Source organism: Neopsephotus bourkii, unplaced genomic scaffold, assembly GCF_033783945.1.
Source record: "Neopsephotus bourkii isolate Nb327-2 ecotype Australia unplaced genomic scaffold, CSIRO-AGI_Nbou_v1 NB_1240, whole genome shotgun sequence".
Lineage (NCBI taxonomy): Eukaryota > Metazoa > Chordata > Aves > Psittaciformes > Psittacidae > Neopsephotus > Neopsephotus bourkii.
In genome coordinates this window covers 32,914-55,537 of record NW_026901725.1, presented here as the reverse complement: position 1 = coordinate 55,537, position 22,624 = coordinate 32,914, and the positions used below count along the sequence as shown (strand labels likewise).

General features: G+C 40.3%; 1 protein-coding gene across 1 annotated transcript; it reads right to left on the bottom strand.

Annotated features, from left to right (window-relative positions):
- Positions 1-975: 975 nt before the first annotated feature.
- Positions 976-20,799, bottom strand: LOC133218300 (chromodomain-helicase-DNA-binding protein 1-like). The gene is made up of 13 exons (XM_061364620.1): positions 20,772-20,799; positions 18,702-18,770; positions 18,011-18,091; positions 10,581-10,692; positions 6,769-7,035; positions 5,733-5,833; positions 5,311-5,489; positions 4,707-4,834; positions 4,406-4,622; positions 3,686-3,775; positions 2,669-2,859; positions 1,394-1,582; positions 976-1,222 (listed from the first exon to the last, which is right to left on the bottom strand). The coding sequence occupies exons 1-13, from the start codon at positions 20,797-20,799 to the stop codon at positions 1,012-1,014; spliced, it is 1,863 nt and encodes a 620-aa protein (XP_061220604.1). The 3' UTR covers positions 976-1,011.
- Positions 20,800-22,624: the final 1,825 nt, after the last annotated feature.

The following is a 22,624-nucleotide window of genomic DNA, read 5'->3' as shown; positions in this document are numbered from 1 at the left end:
TGCAGGAAGCAACTTCCCCCTCACCCGTCTGGAAGACCAGCAGCGGGTAGTAGTCTGTCGGGCGCACCAGGTTGGGGAGCGCCCTTGTGATATCCCTGATCCGGGCTCCAGGCAGACTACACACTTCCCTATGATGAGGGTCAACTCTGCATATCGGGCCCTCTGTTCCTGTCAGAATGGAATCACCCACTACAATGACCCTTCTTTCTTTCTTACCAGAGGCAGTCTTGAGGTGCGAAGTCAACTGCTTCGCATGCTTAACATTTCATTAAAATGTTAAGTAAATATAGTGTGCTACGAGTTAGAGCAATTACAGTGTAGGCTCAAGTTCTTTTCTAACAAATAAATAACAACAGACTACCTGACTACCTTAGTACTACTTGTTCCTCACTTCCTTTCTTTTGAACAGAAATAAGCATTGCTACTTGACCTGCTAAGTAATTTTAAACATTGCCTAGTCAGTCAGGTTCCTTAGGCAAGATAAAAGTGAGAGTAATCTTGTTTGTAGAGGGCAACAGGCTTTATCTAGGTCACAATGTTAACTCTTCTCAGCTCCAGTGGGAACAACTAGAAGAGAAACTCAGGTGCACCCTGAATTTAATGTTGGAAGTATTAGGCCTCTTTAGCTGAAGAGGCTCAGGATAGAATTTTGGGGAATAAAAACTTTGGAGTTAGGTGCTTTTATTCTTTATGCCAGAAAGAAGAAGGATGTATCATTCAGATTATTCAGATGAGACAAGGAAATAATTGCTACAAGTATTCAATTATTAGCAATAATTTCTGAACACTTCTGATGGGTTTAATTACAAATTTAAGTAGTTAGTGTGCCAAGTTACAAATGAAACATCCTTTAGCTTTGATAAGCACTTTATAATATAAAATAGCTTGTGCAGCGACAACTTGTGATTTCAATCTAGTAGTTTTTAGAAAGTATTTAAATTATGAACTTCAAAGGTCACAGAGAAAAACCCTGATCTTTAGAAACATTTATGTTGTTATAAACTGCATCAATTATAATATTACTGCATGCATATTAAAAGTTTTTTTTAAAGGTATTACCTGTAAGGCCTCCTGTTTATTACAGAATTCATTATCATCAGGTGTTTTAATGAGGTAGCAATGGTTACAACACTTCTTGAGTTCCATCATGATGTTCAAAAATCCTGAGGTACTGCCTTTTGAACCTTTACTCAGGGCTTTATAATTCCTGGTTAAAATCCACCTATGATATAGAATGTGCAATGAAAGTAATTTCTAACCATTTGTGGAAATATGAAGGATGTAAGCTCTCAAAATACCAGTTCAAATTGCATTATGAGAACTATTACACTTCAGAAATTTTCATATAGATATATCATTAAAATTACAGGAATTAAAAAGTGTCATTACTTACTTGTAATATTGCTTCTGTAATGCACTCATTTCCACCCTCAAAATCTGTTCAACCTTGGCAGGTAAAGATTTTTCTACATCTTTTTTAACTCTTCTGAGTAGAAATGGTTCAAGTTCTCTGTGAAGACTTGCATAACCAAACTCTCTCCCTTTGCCATGCTCCTCTTCAAAATCTTCCCAGGAAGAAAACCTTCAACATAAGAAAGAATAAAGGTAAAATAGTGACATACCATGAACATCATAGACACACAAAGACCATAAATATACCACATGTGCACAAACACATATGGACTTCTTCCCCACACCCCTGTTTTATTTAATAAGTTTGTGAATTTGCATCTCACAAGAAATTCCAAATATTTTGCATGCAAATAGGAGAATGGAAATTTCCAAAATTTTGCAGAATTCAAAACAAACTACTGGATTTTAACTTCTCCAGCGAAAACCCAACATTTTACTTTTCTGCATGGTAGAAGGTTGCAGAAATTCCATTATATTTCTCAAGATCAGCATGAAAAATTAGTTGCATAGCTGGAGGAAGTGCAAGAGAACAGACCGCATACCTTTTGCAGCTTGTATGGACTAGATGAAATGTAATTATTCTCCGACATGTGCTAACAGACTAAGACAATGGACTTTGCGATCAAATTAAGAATAGGTGCCAGACAACAGATTTAGTGGCCTTGCTTGTAAGGTTCTGAAGAAGTCATTGCAATGCATAACTCCAAAACTAAATGGAACTACAGTGCTATGTATTTACAAGCTATCCAAAAGGAACATGTGCTCTTATTTATCTCAGATATAAACAGAGGCCAGTGTAGAGTAACATCAATACAATAAACCTATACTATGCAAACTATAAGGGCAAATTCACTGCCTGACTGAATTACTGGATATGGGCAGTGTAGTGCAATCTCGTTTTCACTCATGGTACTAAGAAAAGAAGACATTCCCAGCCCTATTCTATTTCCCTAGAGTAAATCCATGTGAGTTTCCTTTTAGATTAAGGTTAAATGTCTTTTCAGGTTTGAGTCATGCATCAATCCTTTTTTTGTTTGTTTGGTTGGGTTTTTTTTGTTTTCTTTTTGGGGACTGCTAAAACAGAAAAAGTGACAGCTGCTACCAAAAAAATGAAAAATGTGTGCAACTATTTTATATAAAATATTTAAACTATTTCACAATGCAGTTCTTTATGTCTGTTAACAGATTATCCAATCATTACAATATTCCACTGTAAGAAACGACCACACACATAAAAAAGTTTCACATTCCTTACTTTTCTGGCATGATGAAGTGCAGCAAAGACCAAAGCTCTCTGAGGGAGTTTTGTAGAGGGGTTCCAGTAATAAGAAGACGATGATTAGACTTAAAGTCTATTAAAGTCTTATACAGAAGGGAATCATCATTTTTTAAACGATGAGCTTCGTCAACTCCTATAAATACCCAATTCAGACCACCAAGGAATGACTTAAAGAAATTGGGGGTGGGGGGGAAACATTACACAAGTTAATATATTATGCAGTTTCTGGTATTTTACATGAGGTTATATATACACCATCACTCCTTTTATTTTAATAATGAACGGACACATGTTTTTAGTATTAATTACGGTTTTTATGTTTGCTAGATTCAACAAAAGGCTATGCAGGCATCCCATGTTTATACTTGGGGGGGAGGAGGTAGGCAAAAAGCTGATCTATACATTTCCAATTGACAAAAGAAAAAAAATTAAAAAAAATCCACCATTAACTATCTTCTTTCCAGCATGTATGAACAAATGAAATAAAAAGCCAACAAGCAACTTTTTAAATTAAAATTTTCATATGCTGTTAGGATTAACAATAACTCTATGTGCTACTATCATGAAGAGAGTAGTAATATACATAATACTTCACACGCAAATACAAAGATAAAACATGGGATTTCAGAGTTGTGAATCACAGGTGTTTGGGGATAGGGGTTGGTTTGATTTTTCAGTTCCAGGGTGATGGCCTAACAGAGAAGTAGAGATTTTGAGATGCAAAGAAATTACAGCAACGTGAAGCTCAAGCAAACTGAAAAAAAAAAAAAAAAAGTTTAACCCACTTGATATGGGGGGGGGGAGGGGGCAGAAAGCCTCAATTTATATACATGAAATCTAGAAGTGCTTAAAGAAAACTTCACTGTCATATTTCCAAGAGTAAAGTTGTCATACTCCCCATCCATTTAATGGCCCAGAACCCAAATATGTGCCAACTCTAAAGGAGTTTTACATTCTACAAATTATTTTATCTCCCTGAAGATGTGTGATTACCTTATCCTTCAGCAAAATTTCATAAGTTGTTAGAAGTATATTAAATTTTAATCGTTTTGTCTGTGGATGCATCCATTCATGAGTTCTTATCTACAAGAAAAATCGAATGAACTATAAGGTAGAGAAAAATGGTCTTATTGATCAGTATGACTTCAGGTACTACAGCAATATAGATGTTAAGTGACATATAAGAATCTCATCACAAAAAAGGAACAACACATGAAGCTTAAAAAAAAGTTATTAAACAGTGGTGGGGGGGGTTTGTTGCTTTTTGTTTAGTTAGGTTTTTTGTGGATTTTATCTGTGCGTGTTTCAGGGGTTTTTTTGTGGGTTTTTTTTGGGGGGGGTTGGTGGTTTTTTTTCAACCTTTAATGGATAAGGTTACTTAGATTCTTCCTTTCAGAAAACAAATTAAGATTGTCTGTCTGGATTAAATATTTATTTTATGCACCTAAATAATCACATGACAAAAGACAATTCATTTTCAAATGCAAGGTCGCATTTTTAATTCTTTTTATTATCAAGCAGGAATGGATTTTTTCACATACATTTATATCAGCTCAAAATTTATGTTTTTAATTTGCATTTTTAACACATACAGTGTTTGAAATGAGTATTTGCTCATTCCTAATCAAAATATTGGAGATTAGCATAATACAGGAACATGAAGTATGCCTTGTTTACCACTAATCTTTTTCAATGATACAAAGAAATACTCACCATATTTCTGCTAATTATATCTCCTAAGTAAACAACAGCATTCATCTGAGGAGCCCAAGTTTGAATCTCTCTTTGCCAAGATGTCAAGGTAGAAAGTGGCACGACTAGCAAGAAAGGCCCATACAGTTGGTGTTCGTGAAACAGGTAGTTCAGAAAAGAAATTGTTTGTACTGTTTTACCCAGACCCATTTCATCTGCAAGAATACAACTATTCCCTCTAAAAACAAACAAACAAACAAACAAACAATTTATAAATGCTTTCAAATTCAAAACAGCAAGACTAATTGAAGACTATACTTACTTGCACCATGAATGAGCAAGCCAGTTTAGTCCATTTAACTGATAATCTCTTAACTCTAAACTCTCATGTCCTCCAATATAAGATGGTTGCTTCTTTAGTGCAGCAAACCTTGGCCTCTGTTTTAGAATCTGTCAAAAGCAAACTGAACATCATTCCTACTACTAGGTGAAGTTACGCAACATGTCTTATAGAAACAAAGCAGCAGTAGGAATCTGTTTGGTCACCAAGTCTAGACTTTATTAATCACAACTAGACCATATAAAAATATCAACCCATTTGCAAGCTAAAATTAGCTTGACTGCCACTCTAAATTTCACAACAGAAGTGACATGAACGCATTCACAAAGGTTAGTTTTAAAACAAATTGAGGTACTAAACAATTCTATCTGTTAACGGCAATAAAATAAGCAGGAAACAAATATCTACAAAAGACTACTCTTAATAATGATATTTGCAACATATATAACTATAGCTATCATTATTACTGTTCTGGACAACATTCAGAAAATATTTTATCTTGTACATCTTTTTTAATGCATTAAATATGTCAACCTTTTTTAATTATTATTGCAACTGCATAAATCCATTGAAATTACACACTCACCTTGAAGTCCTTAAATGGAGTAGTCTTGGATAGATTTCTGCTAAAATACTCATCAATACACATCTGAAATTTTTTGGCAATGAGAGCACCATCTTCCCAGCTACATTCTGAGTAAGGCAGACCCTGCCATTTGCAATAGTAATCTGGATAACCAGCTTCTGATTTCTGATTTGAATGAGCTGCAGAAATGCATCAGAGATACCAGATCAATATTTTCCTTCTGTATTTTAAGAAAGCTCTCATTTTAGGTGATACATGAACTAGTTTCACAGCAAAGACAGTAAGACAACTTTTCTTTTCATCAGAGATTTTGTTTCGCCTTAAGTTTTTAGGGATATTAATAACCTAAATTTCTTAACAACATGCAAGCTATAAATTTGTAATATTCTCAACACTTTTCCATCTGGAAGTTTGTCACATACCAATTATCCTTTCCACTATTTGATACTGTTTATGTAGATCATCTGTAAGTTCCTGCTGGCAGTTATAATATTCCACGTCTTCTGGAGAAGCATTTTTCAGCCTGAAATGGGAATTTATTTGTAGCACTTATTACATTGTGTATCTCTAAAACTAAGAAAATCTGGCAATTTTAAAGCTCTGAACATAGCACCGTAGGAATGCTGCTTAGAGAGCTTCTTTGAAGAAAGCACAACTCTGAAATTCCTGTATCTGGCCTAGGTACCTCACCACTGATGAGTGAGAAAGCTTATCAAAAGACATTGCTATCAGCTACACCTTGTACTAGTCATACAGTTAATTTACAATATCTATTCTCAACACTGAGTAATGTTTTTCACATGGCATTTTTACAGAACATCACTGATGGCTCACTGTAAAAATCTATCTTATAAGTAGGAATCACTAAAAAGCCCACTATTCATAGATTATATATTATACATACTAATAAAATACGATCCTAAAACACAGCACTAAAACTTAAGGATTTTTTTGACTCCTTGGTTCTGAGGCTTTAACAGAAGTTTGAGCCAAGAAAACTAAATGCTGTAATGTTTTGAGTGCTTTAACCATTTCTGTTTGGTTTTCTTTTTTAATCTCTGCAGCAATTCCTGAAGACCTCTGATCAAAATTCAATCAATCAATGATGCAATTAGTAAAAGGTAAGATTTAAAACAAAACCAGAAAACCCGGCACCCATCTTGTTAAAACTTCATTTTTAACAGACACATTAAAATCTAGGTGCAGAAGCTGCTTCCTTAAAGGCCTCATTTTACAAGATGTGTGAGCATTCTCACTTGCTCAAGTAAAGTTTCTATGATCAGAATCATACAGGATCATAAGGTGTTAGGGAAGCTTCAACTTTATAGCTTTTGTCTTCCTGTTGCATAGGCACTTGAAACTATGCCTTCACAAGAGGCGATGGAACTCACAAACCCACAACAAAACATCTATATTACAAAAAATAAGGAGTGAATAAGTAGTTATAAAAATACTCACCAGCGTTTTGTTTCCAGATCCTTTTTCTTATAGATGTCCAGTTTCTTCATTCCTTTAACATTTTGTTGCTTTAGTGTTTCTTCAGTTTCCCAAGTATTATGGATGTGTGACCAACCTTTCCATTTAATAAGATACTGTACTTCTCCTAGCTCCTTTGACTTTTCAAACCCAGTATTTGGGTCACCATCTGCCTCAACAGCATAGATGGTGGTTGCAGCACCAGTGGCTGGTAAAGAAAACACACCATAAGGCTTGAATAAGCGTGCACTGCAATAAATTAATCAGTAAAAAACATACCACAGAAAGCAATTTGTGACAATCTTATATGAGCATGTAACTTGAGAAATTATATCTACAGCTCTTATGTTATTCCTCTTATTTGAATAATTATGATGTAGTTATATTAACACATGCACAATGAGATAAAAAAAAAAAACAAACCAAAACACTCTGCATCTAACCTATAGTATATAATTTAATGATAATTTTCTTAGTGTTCCTAGTTTTTCTAGTGATTCACAGAGAATGCTCCACTAACACTGCTAGCTGTCATCTTTGCTATATGAGAATAAAACAGATATTTGACATTGTGCTTAATCAGGCTTGAGACTTGAAACACTATTCAATCATTACTATGCATGCTATAAATCCAATTCACAGAACTGAAGAATGACTGAGGTTGGATAGGACCTCTGGAGGTCATATGCTCCAACCTCCATGCTCAAACAAGGTCACCTAGAGCCAGTTGCCCAGGACCATCTCCAGATGGCTCTTGAATATCTCCAGGGAAGGAAACTCCACCACCTCTTTGGACAAACTATTCCAGTGCTTATTCACCCTCATGGTCAAAAAAAAGTCTTTCCTTATGTTCAGATGGAACCTCCTGTGTTTTAGTTTGTGCCCACTCCCTCTTGTCCTGTCACTGGACACCAATGGAAAGAGCCTGGCTTTGCCTTCTTTGAACCCTCCCTTCAGGTATTTATATACATGAATGATCTCTCCTCCTTGAGCCTTCTCTTCTCTGTCCCAGCTCTCTCAGCTTTTCCTCATAGGAGAGATGTTCCAGTCCCTTGATCATCTTTGTGGCCCTTTGTTGGGCTCTCTCCAGTAGTGCCATCAGTCTCTTATACCAGGAAGCCCAATACTGGGCACAGTATTCCAGATGCAGCCTCCCCAGCAGTGAGCAGAAGGGAAAGATCACCTTCCTTGACCTGCAGGCAATACTTTGCCTAATGCAGCCCAGGATACCATTAGCCTTCTTTGTATCAAGGGCACATTACTGGCTCATGTTGTAAAGAATACGAGAATGATTTGTGTCAAGAACTTAGGAATCATTGTTAGCAATGCACTTGTGACCAGTGTACCATGTATAATAAATGTTGCTATCAATGTAATGATGGGAAAGAAGAAGAAACAATGGAATAGACTAGTCCCTACTTTAATCATTTTGACTGTTAATATTATAAGGGTGCTTTATGGCTTTGTTTTACTGCTTGAGTGCTTTAAGGAAGGGGTTGGGTAAAAGTTTCTCAACCGGAGACAAGACCCCAGCAACCAAGGAAGAACAATAGAAAGGAGCCATGTCGACAGGATTGGCTGAGACCCATGACCACAAAGTATAAAAGACTGAACCCCAAAGAACCCAGTTTGAGTCGTTGGCGGAGCAGAGACTCCCCAGAGCACCCAGCGCTGCTTGCTTACTGCCTCTCGATATTAATCAACTGTAATAAAATAACTAAACCAGATCATGGTTAAGACGAATTTTTATGACAAAAATGTGTGACCCCGATATGATCTCTGTGTGGTTGCTTGGGACTGTAGCACTTACGAGGAGGCGCCCCACAATTTGTGGCTCGTGAGTTCTAGTCCCGGGCAGTCTCGTGAGATCAATGCGAAGCCGGTATGTGCATGTATGTAAGACGCAACAAGGTTGCGTGGTTTTCCTCTAACCGTGGTTTCAGTGAAGAAACCAGTCGGTGAAGAGACGGAGTGTATGGTGAGACACGGACCAGGGTATCAGGATCTGTGAAGTGAGTGTGGACCTCTTCTAAGCGTGTTTCCAATCTCCCATGAGGGACTTGTCCACTGAAGGAGGGAAGTGATAGTGATTGACTGAGAGGAAGCACACCCGGCGGGAAATGGGTCAGAGTAGGAGTTGTAACTCTAACCCAGGAAGGGGCCCATGGAGAGGTCCCAGGTAGGGGCCCATGGAGAGGTCCCAGGAATAAGGTAGGGAGCTAATCACCAGATATACCCCCCAGACAGTCCCTTGGGGTTAATACTTAAGTACTGGGGCTCTTGGCCATCCCAGGAGGAAAAGAGTAAGGAAAAAAAAAGGTCCATTACTGTATGGAAGTGTGGACCAAAGAGGAAATTCAGCCTGACCATTTATAATGGCCAGTATTTGGGTGTTTTGATGATTGGATTTGTCAGGCTTTAAATCTATATGTAAATGGTAAGGCACCTTTCAATCAAGAGGAGTGTCTATTTTGTGGCTTGTTATAGTGATGATTTTGGTCTTGTGATTTTGGTATTGGTGACAGACTTTTATAACTGTTAATTGTTAGTTTGATACGATTTTTGTCTCTGTCTCAAGTGTTTTAACTGTGTGGAGTGTGTCTGTGGGATCCCGTGTGTGTGTGAATGTGAGACTGATAATGGGAAATTGGCAGAGTGAAGAGATCTTGAAAAAGAGTCCTTTAGGGTGCATTTTGGAACACTGGAAAGAACTGGGAGGGTTTCCTGGAGGCTCGGTAAAGAAGAAAATGTTGATAAAACATTGTAACCAATTGTGGCCTTTATATACTTTGGAAGATCAGGAGAAATGGCCTAAAAATGGAACTCTGAATTATAATACAATGAACGTTGGTTTTGAGGTGGCCAGGAAAATGGGATGAAGTGATGTATGCAGATACGTTTATCACCTTAAGAAACCACCTGGAGTGGCACACAGAATATGAAATTAATATGCCCTAATTTTGGCTTTGGAAAAGGACAGGGAAAAACAGAAAGCTAAGCTGGAGGGATGTTGTTCAGCTGTGATATTGGAGAAATGATATTTAAAAGTTAAAAAAAAAAAACCAAAAACAACAAAAAACCCAACCAAACAAAAAACCCCCACAAAACAGTAATCAGGAAAATAAATAGGAAAATGATAATATCATGGGTACCTCCAAGAGGTGCATCCTCTATATCTGTCCTATCAGATATTGATAAGGAGGAGGATATTGGTGTCACTGGCAACAAGCAGCACATTCACATTCAGAGTTAAGAAAGGGTTAAACCAGAAGTGCTGCTGCAGAGGCAGACATCTGCAACCCCTGCAGAGCAAGGTGGGCAACCGTCACAAAAAAAAAAAGAAACAGAAAAAAAATAGGAAAACCAAGGGAGTGTGCTCCTCTTCTGTGGAGCCGGATCAGTGTGCGTGTGTGGAAGCGTGGTTAGCAGACAAGGGTTACGTTCCCATGGCTGAACTTGGCCAGGGACCGGTTTTGTAAAAGTCAGTAAGAAACCCAGCTTGGTAAAACATCAGCTGTGCAAAAGGATAAGCTGACCTTGTAGTTAAAGAGTATCCTGAAGGGAGGAACAAGGATGTTAGAAGAAGGGATGTAACCACAGGAGTTTCCCAAGAATGTGTGTGTGTAGCAATCTAGCTCTATATATACCCTAGGTTTAAGCAGAATAAACGGATCACTTTATCAATCATATTGATTGTGCTGTGTTCCCTCCGCATCGCGATGACATAGAGTCTCCAACAAATTGGCACCTGAACAAGGGACTTAGACCCAGGCGAGACAAAGAAACCCAGGTACCTGTAGAGGCTGGGGTCAACGCGAGCGGAGCGAGGAAGCACCGGAAAAGCAGCATCCGGAGGGTCAAAGGCACTGATCTTGCTGGACAAGAGTACCGAGTCGCCTCGAGGACCTGGAGGAGAGAAGCCAGGTCACCGGTAGAGGATCCTCTGCCATCGCCGCCGGCTAATTTGGCTGTCTGCGGGGTAAGCTGCATTGGCGTCAAAGCTGTGTAACTCGTGAAGAATATAAAAAGCTGTGAAAGAATATAAAAAGGTCTGTAAAGCTCTGTAAAGCTGCGTAAAGCTGTGTAACTTGTGAAGAATAGCCAAATCTGTGTAATTTGTGAAGAATATAGAAATGGATATGGAAAGACAGGCAGCCTATGATTTATTTAAGTGCTTCTTAGAGAAGTGAGGTATAGGGAAAGAAATAGACTTAGGGAAAGAGTTTACCGCCCTTCTCGATTATGCACCGCAGAAGCCTCCTCAGCATAAGGGGGAAGATAAAGTGAAACAGTGCCTGCGTCCGAAAGTACAAGTAGAAAGTGCAAATGCAGTCACCTTTGACCTAGAGGAAGAAGACCCCGAATTGGAATTGGAACCATACCCAGAGTCTCCGGCAGAACCAGACTTGTACCCTTCCCTTCCTGATCCCGACTCAGACAGTTCGGCTCGTCGGCAGATGCAAACCAGCCTCAGTGATGGTCAACTGTGACAGCTGCTGAAGAAATTAGAAGCATTGGAGACAAAAGAAACCTCCAAACCCTCTGCCCCACCCTCCTACAATCCAGTAGTAAAGAAAGGGGAGTGGGAGGGGGATGTTGGGCACGGGGTACTGGATTACGGTAATAACCCTGCTAAAGGTTTTCAAGGGATGATAAAAGATGCAATTGTTATGGGGGAATTTTCGGCTATGGGTCCCTCGGCATTCCCGGTGTTTAACACTCCACAGGGGGAAAGGAGAGGGAGGCATTGGATTTAAAGTTAGTAAAGGAGGCGCGTCAACCAGTAATATCCTATGGGTTAAAATCATCGTATACTCAAGCAATTATCGCACATATTTTTTCTGCATATATCTTAGCACCATATGATATCTGTATGATAGCTCAATTGTTGCTTACTCCCCACCTTCAGATACGATTTAAAGTGAGCACAGCAGAGGAAAAGGCTGGATACAAGGCTACTACCTTTGTTGCTGCTGTTAAACCCCTTTTACAATGAGATTAGGGCGATCATGGGGGTGCTAAAGGTATGAGATGTTATAATTGTGGACGGACGAGACATTTTAAAAAGAAACAGTGTACTGTAAAGAAAATTAGTTCAGCAGCCCGCCGCCCCCCCCAATAGTGTTATTGGTTTTGCAGATAAATGTATTAGATGTGACAAATTTGGACACAAGACAATTGAATGTTGTTGCTTTGCAACCTAGCTTGCCTAGCCCTTTAATGATAACTCAGGGTTGGGATTTAATAGTAACTGATTTAAAAGACTGTTTTTTCACAATTCCTCTACACCCAAGCGATTGTGAAAAATTTGCTTTCTCTGTCCCAGCAATTAACAAAGGAGAGCCTGCTAAGAGATATGAATGGGTTGTTTTACTTCAAGGTATGAAAAATTCTCCTGTTCTTTGTCAACTGTATGTTGCCTGAGTATTGCAACAGATCCGACAAAAACAGCAAAAATGTGTTATCTATCACTATATGTATGATATCCTAATTGCAGGCAAAGATTTAAACAAGGACCATCTGCTCTACCTGCTACAATCAGAATTAGCGAAAGCAGGACTGGTAATTGCACCAGACAGAGAGCAGCGACTACTGTAACTACTCGGTTAGAAGTATTTGCTCTTTTGATTATACGAGGTTGTTCACGTTGTCAGAAAATTATGGGCTGTGATCCATCACAAATTTGTTTGCCACTTACCAGGGTATGGTTAGACTGGGCACAACAATCTAGCTCTGCTGTTCAGTTTGCTCTGATAGGTTTTGTTGGTCCTCTTAATATACATTTTCCACCTCATAATATGTTTACAATGCTAAAGAATAATCAGTTTGAAGATGTTACCTTTTATCCTAGTAAACCTGTTGTAGGATTAACTGTCTTTACAGATGCAAGCAAAATCAATCACACAGCCGGATATGTTTGACAAACAGACGATGGTTGGAAAGAGCAGAAGATATTTGGTCATTTTTCCAATTTGCTACAAACACTAGAGCTAAGTGCTGTTATTGCAGTATTTCAACGATGGCCTGACACCCCTCTTAGTATTGTCTGCGATTCTTTATATGTTGTAAGCATTGTTCAACGTATAGAAAGGGCAATTTTACAAGAAGTCACTAATCACAGGTTGTGGATCTTGTTAAAAACCCTATTACATCTTGTAAATATTTGTAAATGTACATATTTTATTATGCATATTTGTAATTACAGATTCTGGTCTGAAGTGGGTGCCAGCTCGATGGGTGAAACACTGGAAAAAAGTCAACACTGCCCCAGGACACCCCCCTTGTCAATGACTGAATGAACTGAAATTTGATCTTAGGACATCCGTTTTATGGATGTTTTCAGTCCTTCTTAAGATGAAGGGAGCAACCTTTTTTATGTTAAATTTCTGCATCAAGACCTGCAGTGGAAAGGTCTATGATGGACTGTGGACTTATGACCCCATATACAACTCACTTAATACATTCTCTCTGTGATACTCATGTACTAGAAGCTGGTAAAAATAAGTATGTCCAGGTTTCTATTGACCTTTGGACACCTTTATAAATACTACTGGCTACTTCTTCCAACATAGGCTGGCCACCTGTGTCAGAATGAGTGTGCATTTTGGCCAGTATAAAAGCCCAAGCCTCATGCGATGTGGGGGGAGGCAGAGCCTCTGCGGGGACGCCTGCTAAGGTTGGGCCTGCCACCTTGCACTGTGATGATGCTTCTTGGAGCTGGTTTTCTTGTTAGTCTCCACAGGGTCCTTGTGCCACGTTCTGTACGTGCGATTGTGTAGTGGAAGTAATGATTGTTGGGATTTTGTGCTTCAAATATTGTAGTTGTGTGGACTGTGCTTGTGGGATCCCATATGTGTGTGTGTGTGTTAAGGGCAGACGGTGTTCTGTGTATTTTTTGTTGTTGGGTTCATGTAAAAGTTTCTAATAGATAGTAGTTTAACATTTCAGACAAGAAAGGGTTAATGCAAAAGTGCGGTTGCCGGCAGATATTTATGGTTGCTGCTGAAGCAGGCAGGCAGCTGTAGCTGCTGCCGAGCAGGCAGGCATTTGTAGCCCGTGCAAAGCAGGGTGAGCAACTTCAAAAAAAAAAAAAAACAAAAAAAAGAAAACAAGGTTATTTGATAAGAGTTTAGTCCCCATGTTCAAAAACAGCTGCCCTCCAATTCGGCTCCCAGTGCTCCACCGGTGGAAGGACCAGGATGGACACCAGAGCTGAGGAGAGAAAAAACAAAACAAAATAAAACAAAACCAAGCTTAATATGTTTAAAGTAACCTGGGGATGAATACAAGACTTGGAGGAACAGATAGATCGGTTGAAACAAGAACTGCTAACTGAAAAAGCGAGAGGGGTAGTGCAAACACAAGCCTTACGAGCCATCACCTAAGCAGCATCAGAGTGGCAGATACAGAACCTATCTACTTCTCAAGAACTGATAACCTGGAGGAGGGGGTATATTTGTGTCCTCCTGCCTACAGGTCCATCGCGAATGCCTGCAAAGTTTGTCAAGCCTTGCCATGATCTGGACGGATGAATGGAGGAAGCCGAGATGCTTCAGCTACAGGAGCTGAATGTGAAAACCCTAAACAGAATGAGATAGAGGAAGAGAAAAACCAATGATTGCTAAACATTATTTAAGAGCAATTGAAAAGTAAGAGCTTTAATATGTGTGCTTGTAAAATAGCTATTGTTAGAGGCTTTGATTTTGTGTATGAAACCAACTACTAGCCAGTTGCTGATAAGAAACTACACCTTGTATTGTATAGATATGTCACTTGTAAAAGAGATGTTAGAGTATGCAAATTTGTAGTAGCTGCTAGAAAATGCTAAAGCAAAAGATAGAAATATTCTAATACAATAGTAGTGTTATAAAACAGGTAACGGAACAAATTAAGAGGGTGAGAGAATTCCACTGGTAAGAAATTTCTTTGGCTAGTCCCTTGCTGGCATCAGCATCTTCAACATGCTGCTGCACCCTGTAATAGTTACTCTGCTAATGTAAATCAGTGTGTGTGCCTTGCTGTAATAACAGATTGTTATTGGATGAAGCAGGTGAAACTGCATTGACAACAAGATGCAAGGACTGAGGCTGACCAAATACGTGCTACCACAATCAAGGGCAAGACTGGGTTGGCCTCTGTGCCTGCAACCAAGAAGAACCTTTAGCTCCGCTGCTGGCTGCAACCCAGCAGGCGTGGAGCGGTGGGGACACATGCCATGCCAGACCTTGATGTGAAGGATGGACCCGCTGTTACCAGAGAGCCATACGTGTTGCATGAACCTCTCAGACCATAGTAGCTCTATTCACAAGGAGCTGCAACAACTCAAAGACAACTTGCACAAATTAAAAGAAGGTGACTCTTGGGACCTCACCTCCTGGTTAAGATCACTGGGACTAGGATCCTGGCTAAGCAGTATTTTAAGTCATTTTTTGCCTGTATGTATCTTGATTTTGTTTATCTTGATTTGTTTGCCTTGCATTATTCAATGTATTCAGCAAAGCCTTATGAAAATTGTAACAAATATGCTTGAAAAAGAAAAAGGGGGAATTGTGGAAGCATGGTTAGCAGACAAGGGTTACGTTCCCATGGCTGAACTTGGCCAGGGACCAGTTTTGTAAAAGTCAGTTAGAAACCCAGCTCAGTAAAACACCAGTTGTGCAAAAGGATAAGCTGACCTTGTAGTTAACGAGCATCCTGAAGGGAGGAACAAGGATGTTAGAAGAAGGGATGTAACCACAGGAGTTTCCCAAGAATGTGTGTGTGTAGCAATCTAGCTCTATATATACCCTAGGCTTAAACAGAATAAACGGATCACTTTATCAATCATATTGATTGTGCTGTGTTCCCTCCGCATCGCGACGACATAGAGTCTCTGACATGCGTGTTATGAGGAGTTTGGACCCTGGAAGTGAGACTGCCCTGGGGGGGAATACCATGGGGTGGCTCTGTTGACTGAATTGGAACTAGACTGACAGGGACCTGGGGAATCTTCCCTAGCAGGTCCACTGATTAATTAAAACGAGGAACTAGAGGAATGGATCTGTTGGAATGGATCTGTTGAAACAAGTCCAGAGGAGGGCCACGAGAATGATCAGGGGACTGGAGCACCTCCCATATGAAGATCGGCTGAGAAAGTTGGGGCTGTTCAGCCTGGAGAAGAGAAGGCTGTGTGGTGACCTCATAGCAGACTTCCAGTATCTGAAGGGGGCCTATAGGGATGCTGGGGATGGACTCTTCATTAGGGACTGTAGTGACAGGACAAGGGGTAATGGGTTAAAACTTAAACAGGGGAAGTTTAGATTGGATATAAGGTGAAAATTCTCTCCTGTTAGGGTGGTGAGGCACTGGAATAGGTTGCCCAGGGAGGCTGTGAATGCTCCATCCCTGGCAGTGTTCAAGGCCAGGTTGGACAAGGCCTTGGGTGATATGGTTTAGAGTGAGGTGTTCCTGCCCATGGCAGGGGTTTGGAACTTGACGAACTTAAGGTCCTTTCCAACCCTAACTATTCTGTGTTTCTATAAATAAAGTGGAATTTTAAGTGGATACAGGAGCAACTTATTTGACGTTAAATCAGAGGAATCCAATGGGATTATCACACCCCTTGGCATCCCCAGAGTTCTGGGAGAGTAGAAAGGATGAATCAAACTTTAAAACACCAGTTATCAAAATTAATGATTGAAACTAAAATGCCATGGATCAAATGTCTTCCCCTATCCTTACTAAATATTAGGACCATGCCAAATTCGACTACTGGAATTTCACCTTTTGAAGTGTTAAATGGGATGCCATATACCCGGGGACTACCAATAGGTCACCCCAAGTTGGAGGATGTCACTTAACCAGGGGACAAGGTACTAATAAAAAGCTGGAGAGAAGAAAGTTTATCCCCTTGTTGGGAAGGACCATTTCTTGTTCTTTTAACTACAGAAACAGCGATAAGAACTGCTGAAAAGGGGTGAACACATGCGTCACGAGTGAAAGAACCCATAAGAGAATGGAAAGTTGTGACAACCTGGAGACACCAAGCTAACCCTCAAGAGGACTTAAACAAGTAACTGAGGGAATTCATACTGACTCCTGTAGATATGATATGGGAAAATCAGGCACAACTGAAATAATCTCAATAAATAATAGAATAAGGGCTAATACCAGTCCATGTCCTATCTGTAGACACTGCAATCTGTATATTAGGGCAAAGAGTCCCAGTTATTCAAAATATACTATTACTTGTAAAGGACACCAAGAACAATTACTGAGAAATCAATTTCAGTTCTTTTGCATTCGGTGTGAAACTACAACCCCGTTGGAACAGTTGTTGTGGGTCAAATATTATTGCTGTAATGGCCAACGGGAAATTGACCTGCCAGGGAGGGCAAGACGGAGGGAATCGGTGCTGCAGCTGGAAGGGTCTGCCGAGGGCTGCAACCCCTGGGGCTGTGACCACTGAGCACTATGATCCTGACCGGACCTCTTTTGGAGATGGTTCTGATTGGGCTCATATGGGCAAATGCAGCGGCTGATAAAAGCGACGACTGTAATGAATGCATTACCACAGCTAGACGAGAGAGAGTAACCTCTCAAACACTAGTCTATCACACCATGTATGAATGTAAAGGAACAATAATTGGCAATTGTGTACACAACCAAACTCAATACAGACTTTGTAAAGAAAGGGAAAATAAAACATTTTGTTTTAATCCGAAAGAACTCCCCCATCAATATTGGATAGAGATAAGAACAAACTCAGCAGAAGGAAGACTAATGGCAACAAGCCAAATAATAACTAATCTAAGCCAACCTGTATGACCTATATTCAAATTGAGAGAATGTGAAAAATACATTTGCCCCCAACCAAAAGAGAGACCATATTTACCTACAGGTTGTTATGCAGATTGGGATTATGATAGTCAGTCAGAAAGAAGTTATCATTTTTGTGGACATACTGGATGGAATTGTGCCTATTGGAGTACAACTCCTACCTGGGGATGGCCCCAAGAATGCAAGGGAACCCAATTGAGGGCAGAGATTAAAAAGGGAATAACTTTTCCCAATTGTACAGCCCATTCTTGTAACCCTGTCAATCTAACTATCTGGAATCCAGAGCAATGGAAACAAGAAGAGGTAAAAATTGGACTTTTGATTTATGGACCTGGCGAAGATCCAGGGGTGATTTTACAAATAATAATTAAAGAAAAATCTAGAGAGTCAGTACACCACCACTTACTATTCAAGTGGGTAACAAGCTGTCTGTCTGGGTTTATACCACGACAATTGGGAACAATCAGACCTAGTTTTTTCTTATTACCTATAAACAGAGGGGAACGCTTAGGAGTCCAGTTATACACAGAGACCAATGAACTAAGGAGAAAACAATATAAAAGAGAACTGCAAATTGTTAATTGGAAGGACAATGAGCGGCCACCTGAACGAATAATCTCACACTATGATCCGGCAACTTGGGCTGAAGATGGGTCCTGGGGATACAGGACTCCTATATATATGATGAACAGGATTATAAGGTTACAAGATGTAGTGGAAATAGTGGTAAATAAAACAGGAGATGCATTAGGATTAGTTGCAAAGCAGAATACCAAGATGAGAACTGCAATATATCAGAATCGGCTACTTTTAGATTATTTGTTAGCTCAGGAAGGAGGGGTCTGTGGAAAATTTAATCTTAGTAATTGTTGTCTAGAAATAGATGATGAAGGAAAAGCCATAAATGAATTAATAAGGGAAATGAAAAGGTAGCCCATGTTCCAGCACAAACCTGGAATGGAATCAATTTTGGAGGAATGTTAATTATTCCATGTATAATCATGTGCTTTACCAAATTGATACGTACAGTTGTCCAGAACATGCAATTAACTGTTATACCATTGGAATCTGAAAAGACAAATCAAGGAGGAACTTACTGATGATATTAAAAACAAGGGCGACACCAATATTATCTGCATCTCGGAAAGCAGTCATTAGATTAGAAGCTAAAACACGAATCAATAGGTTACATAAAAACAAATGGGGGAATTGTAAAGAATATGAGAATGATTCGTGTCAAGAACTTAGGAATCATTGTTACCAATGCACCTGTGACCAGTGTACCATGTATAATAAATGTTGCTATCAATGTAATGATGGGAAAGAAGAAGAACCAAGGGAATAGACTAGTCCCCTCTTTAATCATTTTGACTGTTAAAATAGAAAGGGTGCTTTATGCCTTTGTTTTACTGCTTGAGTGCTTTAAGGAAGGGGTTGGGTAAAAGTTTCTCAACCGGAGCAGATTAAAAACCAAAATGAAGTAAAAGATACTAATAATGGAAATAACAGCAATAACAATATTGATGAAAATAATAGGGAACAAAATAAATAAAAGGAGGAAAAATAAAAAAAATAAAAACCACAAATGACGTACAATTTAATTGCTCACCACCTGATGACCAATGCTGAGCCCATTCCCCAGCAACGATCAGAGGCTCCTGACCAACTATCCCCAGTTTATATATTGAGCATGATGTTCTATGGTATGGAATACCCCTTTGGCTAGTTTGGGTCAGCTATCCTGGCTCTGCTCCCTCCCAGGTTCTTGTGCATCTGATCACTGGCAGAACATGAAAAACTAAAAAGACCTTGATTTAGAGTAAGCATTACATAGCAACAACTAAACCATCAGTGTTTTATTAACATTATTCTCGCGCTATTATGCCTTGTGCCTGTTATGCATGGCACCCAGGATGGGAACTTGTTGCCATTGCCCCTTATCCCAGTCATCATGTTCAGCCAGGTGGAGAGATGATAGGGAATCCTCCATATCATGCATTCTCTTGGACTCTTCATTAGGGACTGTAGTGGTTGGACAAGGGGTAATGGGTTAAAACTTAAACAGGGGAAGTTCAGATTGGATATAAGGAGGAAATTCTTTCCTGTTAGGGTAGTGAGGCACTGGAATAGGTTGTCCAGGGAGGTTGTAAATGCTTCATCCCTGGAAGTGTTCAAGGCTAGGTTGGACGAGGGCTTGGGTAATATGGTTTAGGGCGAGGTGTCCCTGCCCATGGCAGGGGGGTTGGAACTTGATGATCTTAAGGTCCTTTCCAACCCTAATTATTCTATGATTCTATGATTCTATTCTGTCTGCTTCTTGGGCCTGTCCCAGGAAAGGTAGGGTGTGATTCTAGTAGTCTATTTCTCTCCTGGTCTTCCTGATACTCCTCAACCTACTCACCTCCTCTCAGAGCTCTGTCATTAAGTGGAGGAGTTCCTCTATGTGGGCACACCTCCTATAGGAATGCTTAATACTGCCATATGGCATTGGCATAAGAGTGGGCTTAACTTTTTGCTTCACTGTTAGATAAAGCAAGGTCATGCACATGGCATAATCGCTGATGATGCATGTGAGCTGCCTGCAGGCTCCTGTGCGGCAATGAGTTTATCCTGTGGCCAAGGACTATGTGCAGCACAACATAAGCCTGAAGGCCACGTTGTATGTGCAGTGAAGCACAGCATAGGTCTGATCATACTTGGATTAACTGTTATGTGCATCACTAATGCTTAAATGTACAATGGTCTTTCAGTCAGGATCATTATGGTCCATTGCTGAGCTAGCTGGAGCTGGATATATCCAGCACAGGGCAGTCCCATGCCTCTTCTCACAGAGGCCACCTCAGCAGACATACCCACCCATCACCAAAACCTTACCATGTCAATCCCAATACAAATGACTAAGATTACCTTATTTATGTACAGTTTGGTCAGTTCCTTTCTCTACAGCAGGAACTAACTGAAGGGAATCACTCAGACTGCCAAATTTTCCACCTAGGATATTAATCTACACACTGAAGCATAGAAGTAGTGCTTATCATTTGGCCTATGCACAGCAGGGGCTGTCTGGGGGAACCACCTGGACTGTCCAGAATCCCACCCACCTAGAGAGTGGTCCTGTAGCTATTAGTTGACTTGTTGAATTAACTTCTATGTAGATTCACAATCACCTTGTCTCAAATCAATCCATTGTCTCATCTAGGCGGAAACAAGCTGGGGAATTCCTGGACCACACAGGAATTTATGACTAGGCCCACAAGTACAGCCTGATATTCAGTTATACCACAGTTGCAACTATAGGGAAAATTAATTTCCTCCCTGTATCACAATAATAACTTAAATTCCATAGATTTTTCCACACTAAAAGAAAGAACATCGTCTTGTTCTATCATGCCTCTATACTAATGGGCACAGCATGAGGAATAAACAACAGGATCCAGAAGCTTTGGCCTAGTCCCAGAGGTACGACATCACTGGCTGTCCTGGGTTCAGCAGTAGCAGTCATTTTTTCTCCTTCTCGGTAGCTGGTGCAGTGCTGTGGCTTTGACTTTCGGCCTGGGAACGATGTTGATAGCAGTGATGTTTTCAGGTACTGCTCAAATGCTTGGTCTGGCCAAGGACTTTCAGGGCCTCATGCTCTGCAAGGGAGGAGGGGAAGCAGGGAGGAAGCAGAGACAGGACACCTGACCCAAACTAGCCAAAGAGGTATTCCATACCACAGCACGTCATGTTATTCCTCTTATTTGAAGAATTATGATGTAGCTATATTAACACATGCACGATGAGTTTAAAGAAAAACAAACCAAAACACTCTGCATCTAACCTATAGTATATCATTTAATGATAATTTTCTTAGTGTTCCTAGTTTTTCTAGTGATTCACAGAGAATGCTCCACTAACACTGCTAGCTGTCATCTTTGCTATATGAGAATAAAACAGATATTTGACATTGTGCTTAATCAGGCTTGAGACTTGAAACACTATTCAATCATTACTATGCATGCTATAAATCCAATTCACAGAACTGAAGAATGACTGAGGTTGGACAGGACCTCTGGAGGTCATATGCTCCAACCTCCATGCTCAAACAAGGTCACCTAGAGCCAGTTGCCCAGGACCATCTCCAGATGGCTCTTGAATATCTCCAGGGAAGGAAACTCCACCACCTCTTTGGACAAACTATTCCAGTGCTTGTTCACCCTCATGGGCTTCAGTTTGTGCCCACTGCCTCTTGTCCTGTCCCTGGACACCAATGGAAAGAGCCTGGCTCTGTCTTCTTTGAACCCTCCCTTCAGGTATTTATATACATGAATGATCTCTCCTCCTTGAGCCTTCTCTTCTCTGTCCCAGCTCTCTCAGCTTTTCCTCATAGGAGAGATGTTCCAGTCCCTTGATCATCTTTGTGGCCCTTTGTTGGGCTCTCTCCAGTTAGTGCCATCAGTCTCTTATACCAGGAAGCCCAATACTAGACACAATATTCCAGATGCAGCCTCCCCAGCAGTGAGCAGAAGGGAAAGATCACCTTCCTTGACCTGCAGGCAATACTTTGCCTAATGCAGCCCAGGATACCATTAGCCTTCTTTGTATCAAGGGTGCATTACTGGCTCATGTTCAATGTGGTGTCTACCAAGACCCTCACGACTTCTGCAAAGATGCTTTCCATCTGTTTGGCCCCACAGCATGTACTGCATGGGGTTGTTCTCCCCAGGTGCAGGACCTGGCATTTCCCCTTGTTGAACTTCATAAGGTTTCTTTCAAGTCATTTACCCAACCTGTCAAGGACCCTCTGGATGGCAGCACCACCCTCTGGCATACCAGCCACTCCTCCCCATTTGGTGTCAATCTGCAAACATGCAGAAGGCACACTCTGCCCTGTCATCCAGCCCATTAATGAAGATGTTGCAAAGGACTGGACCCAGTATGTACCCCTTGGGTACACCACTAGTTACTGGACTCCAACTAAACTTTTCACTGCTCATCACCACCCTCTGGGTCCAGCTGTTCAGCCAGTTTTCAACCCACC